The sequence below is a fragment of the Macrosteles quadrilineatus genome, unplaced genomic scaffold (assembly GCF_028750875.1).
Source record: "Macrosteles quadrilineatus isolate MER2022 unplaced genomic scaffold, UCM_ALF_1.0 Scaffold_5__1_contigs__length_97177068, whole genome shotgun sequence".
NCBI lineage: Eukaryota > Metazoa > Arthropoda > Insecta > Hemiptera > Cicadellidae > Macrosteles > Macrosteles quadrilineatus.
The window spans coordinates 43,574,077-43,578,188 of NW_026542598.1; the positions used below are offsets into that span (position 1 = coordinate 43,574,077).

Here is a 4,112-nt window from a genome sequence, read left to right on the forward strand (position 1 = left end):
GTACAGTTGTATGAGTTAGATAACAAAATCTTTCTCTTTTAGGAACATTTAAATTGAAGAAGGTAGATCTGCAAAATGAAGGTTACAATCCGTCTTCGCTGAAGGATCCAGTTTATTTCTTCAACGGCACTGCTTTTGAACCCTTGACTGAGAAACTTTATGGGCAGATTGTAAGCGGGAAGATGAAACTGTAATGACAACAAAAGTTTAAACTAATGACTTGCCCACCTGTGATAATTTGGTTTAGGGGAGTACATAGTAGGTTAGGTTGATGCCAGGAAGCCTAAATACTCTGACGTTTAACAAGTTCGCTGCCAAATGCAAGTCCGGAAGATTGAGGGGGACAATGAAGAAACGGAACATTGGGAGAATAATGATAGGCTGATTTTGGAAACATTGACTAGAGTATTTTTTGTTTTTAACAAAAATTTCTTTAGAAGCACATTTTTGCCTTGGTTTAATTTTGAATAGGTTACTGTGCATAAAATGCAGAAATTAGATTACTGTAGACCAATTTGAACCCCAAGGTGTACCACATGTACACCTCAGTGCTGTTTTGACCCTTTATAATTCAAAACAGCAAGGCAACCTCACAAACGTAAAAAATATTTAAGCTTTACTTTGAAGAATTTAGCTTGGTATTAGTTAAGTTGGGCTTGAATAGTGTTCCATAAAAGCCGGCCCAAGTGACGGATTCTTGGGAGATGTATCGTGGTTTAATGCTAGGCTAAGAGCTTACGTTCAATTTATTTTTCTTTGCATGTTGGTAGCGAACAGGTTAAAAAACGTAGACCTATTGTTTGGATTTAGGGGTAAAAAATTTTTATTATCCTGTTTAACGTCAAGCTGTAAACTTGCATTAATCCTTGATAGTTTTGTATATTTATTTATTTCTGCTGCATGACTAAACTTACTTCAGATTTAGTCAGATTAACTGGTCTCATTTTAGTCAGTTTACTTATTTATATAGTGTTTTAAGGTTAGTAGTTATTTAAGAAAATGAAAATCCAAACTATTGAGTGCAATCGAAAACCAAATGTCCTTTAGTTGTGTTAAGGCGAGGTTAGAAGGGACTACTGAGAATATTAACAATATTTGTGTGTAATCGGTGGCATTTATTACTCACATTCCAAAATATTTCAAAGATATTCATATTTTTATAACCTTACACACAAACAACGTAGATAAGGATTTTTTTGCAACTGATAAATATAGAATAACATTACTTATTTTTACATACTAAGCGTTATAGAGTCTCATTTTCTTAGCTATGCTCTCAGATAGAATTTATTTCATTTTCCCTGACTTAGCTTATTTTTGTTCCAATAAAAGATGAGGAATACGATGGTTTTTTTTAAGAGTGGGTTTAAGGTTACATACCTCCCATCCCCTTCAGAGATGAAAACAAAAACCTTTTATAATCTTAGAGTTAGAATATAAGAAATTAGAAGAAATTTTAACCCCTAAACTATTGAGTTATTGCAACTCGTATTTACCTAAGCTACTGATATCTTCAGACTGCTAAAATTGAGCAAAGGATTTCACTAGCAAATGTTATTCATGTCTGAACAAAAACATAACCTAAGAGTTTGTACAATAATAAAGCGTAGTTTTGTTTAAAAAAACTAATATCTTTAAAACATGTACTGAACTGTAATAGTATATTACGTTACTAGTCCTGAAAATAGGTGTTTACCGGACGAGTGTGGTCGTTCCATATTACCATACGAGTCCGGTAAACAAATTTTTTGCAAGTGACGTACGATATTTTACGCCATACCACTAAATCTGTACAAATCCTTCTATATTACCACCAACTAAAGGACTAACAATCACTAGTCATAACCTATAAAAGAGGTTATGTTTTTGTTTATAGCCACTCATTGCCAAATACAGTATAATCAGCTGTTTGGTGTCCGGTAAAACTCATTACAGTACAGTACTACGCAATGAAACCCCATTTGATTAAGCTGGCGACAAACAGCTGTTTTCTGGATTAAATCCTTGCTTGGGAAGTTCATCAAAATACTGTAGTATGGCGTAAAAACAAATTAAAGGCTTGGAAGTGTAAACGAGAAAGATCAAATTAAGACATTTTATTTCTATGCAGATTCAAAGTATACCTTTTGCTCAAATTTGTGTCAAGTACATATGAAGGAAAACTTGTATAATTACAAACATTCTGTAGTGCCATTGCATTGTAGTGTATTAAAGTCATGAACAATTGTTTTTAATCGAATATCTCTTTTGCTTACTGTGTAAAGCTAAGGTTGTACGTTCAGTATCATATTGCTACTTGCTTTTACCTTATTTAAAAAAAATTGTGTAAACTGTATTGTTGACTAAATACTTGTTGGCACTTTTTTAATGTAATGTGGTAGTAAATGTATTTGAGAACATGTTGGTTTTACATTGACCCTTTACTTTCATTCTGTATTTTACTAATCCATAGGTCCCTCGCCCACTCAACGATTTCGGTCACCCGACTTTGTATCGGTGGCACATTCCTCACTCACATTACGACACTTTATCAGATAAAACGAGCAGTTTGTCAAAGCTTGGACGAGTGTAGGCATTGCATGGCGAACATTCTAAAATAGTAAAACAATGAATCCCTAACGTTTTGTTGCAATGTGGCTCCTTTGGTGCCAAATTAAGCGGCGTAGGATTAAGGGAAAGTGCTGAATTCACCCTATTAAGCAAAGTAGGGAACACACTACTCTCTTTTTGAATAATTTCGGCATGATGATAATAACAATAATTTTTTCAACTACTTCAGAATGTCTGCTGCATTCATTGACGAACTCCGTGAGAAAATTAGGAAGTGTATCACATCAAAAGAAAGACTTGCTATTATAATGAGGCTAGTAAGAGTATATTTTATATTAGTACTGGTAAGAACGACACCCAACAAAATATCGGTGTGGACCAACCTCCATTTGGTCATGTACGCCACTGCAACCAAGAATTGGCCGACAGTTGTGGATCACAGTGGCAGTGGACGATTGCACACCGACCGTTTGTTGTCGTTCGACGGTCAGAGTTTGGGCGAGCGCTCAAACCTCCAATAGTTCACTATTGGAATTTGGTCAGGTGATTTAATGTCATGCAACTGAAATCATCGAGTGGACGAGGGGCCTTGGGCTATTGATGGATATTTTCTGAAACACAAATAGAATAAGTCTGTAATTGCTAAAATTGCAATGCAAAATAAATTGGCTGACTATAAAATAAATTATATAACACTAAAGTAACCTAAATAATACAATTGCCAATACCTGGGTACCTGAGTGGCTTACAGTGCTTGCCTACTGATCAAAACGTCGCTGGTTAGATTCTGAGTGAAATCCGAAGCTCCGATGGTTCAAATCGAAACTGAACCCTGCTGACCTTGATTGTTTATCTCACTCCGTTCTGTATAATCATGGTCGACACAAGAGGTAAGTTAAAAAATGTTTCATGACACTTTGTGATATAGTTTGACCCTATATTCGGGCCAGAAGAAATTTAGAGCTTAACATATTTTCAAGAGAAAAAATACTTGAGAAAAACAGAGATTTTAAAATAATAATTAATTTTTCTTGACTCATTACAAAATGTTAATGTTTAATGGTAAACCAATCATGAATAATGGAGGGTAAAAACCACAAATTTAATTTCCTGAAAAGTTGACTAAGCAAGGATTGATGACAACTACCAGGTTCGATCCGTAGTTCTTACTCTTGGTAAATAATAATTGACAACAAGAGTAGGCAAACAATCTGTCCAATAATCAACATCAGTGTACTATTTATGACTATTAATACAACAAATAGTCAATGGTACTATGTTAGTGGTTCAATAAAATTATGTTCATTTTTACTCTAAATCGGCCACAGCTTTGACTTGGAAATGGGATGTTGATTAATTATTTTGATTAAAAACTTATTTTTTTTATTTTCCATATTTTTGTAGGATTCCTAAACTTTTAACAGATAACTTGGCATGAAACGTTTACCTGAACGTATGTCATCACGTCAGAGATCATATAATTAATGGGACATAATTATATAGCACATGTGAGAATTGATGATTAAAAACAAATTACACAGATGTTTTCAATCTTATTTTAG

At 34.1% G+C, this 4,112-nt stretch overlaps 1 protein-coding gene across 1 annotated transcript in view; it reads left to right on the plus strand.

The window, feature by feature from the left end:
- Window positions 1-2,399, plus strand: part of LOC128994586 (long-chain fatty acid transport protein 4-like) — a 30,123-nt gene extending 27,724 nt beyond the window's left edge. The window contains exon 12 of the mRNA XM_054419240.1: window positions 43-2,399. Within this exon, the coding sequence (XP_054275215.1) occupies window positions 43-194 (152 nt within the window). The 3' untranslated portion in view covers window positions 195-2,399. The remainder of the gene's footprint in view (window positions 1-42) is intronic.
- Window positions 2,400-4,112: the final 1,713 nt, after the last annotated feature.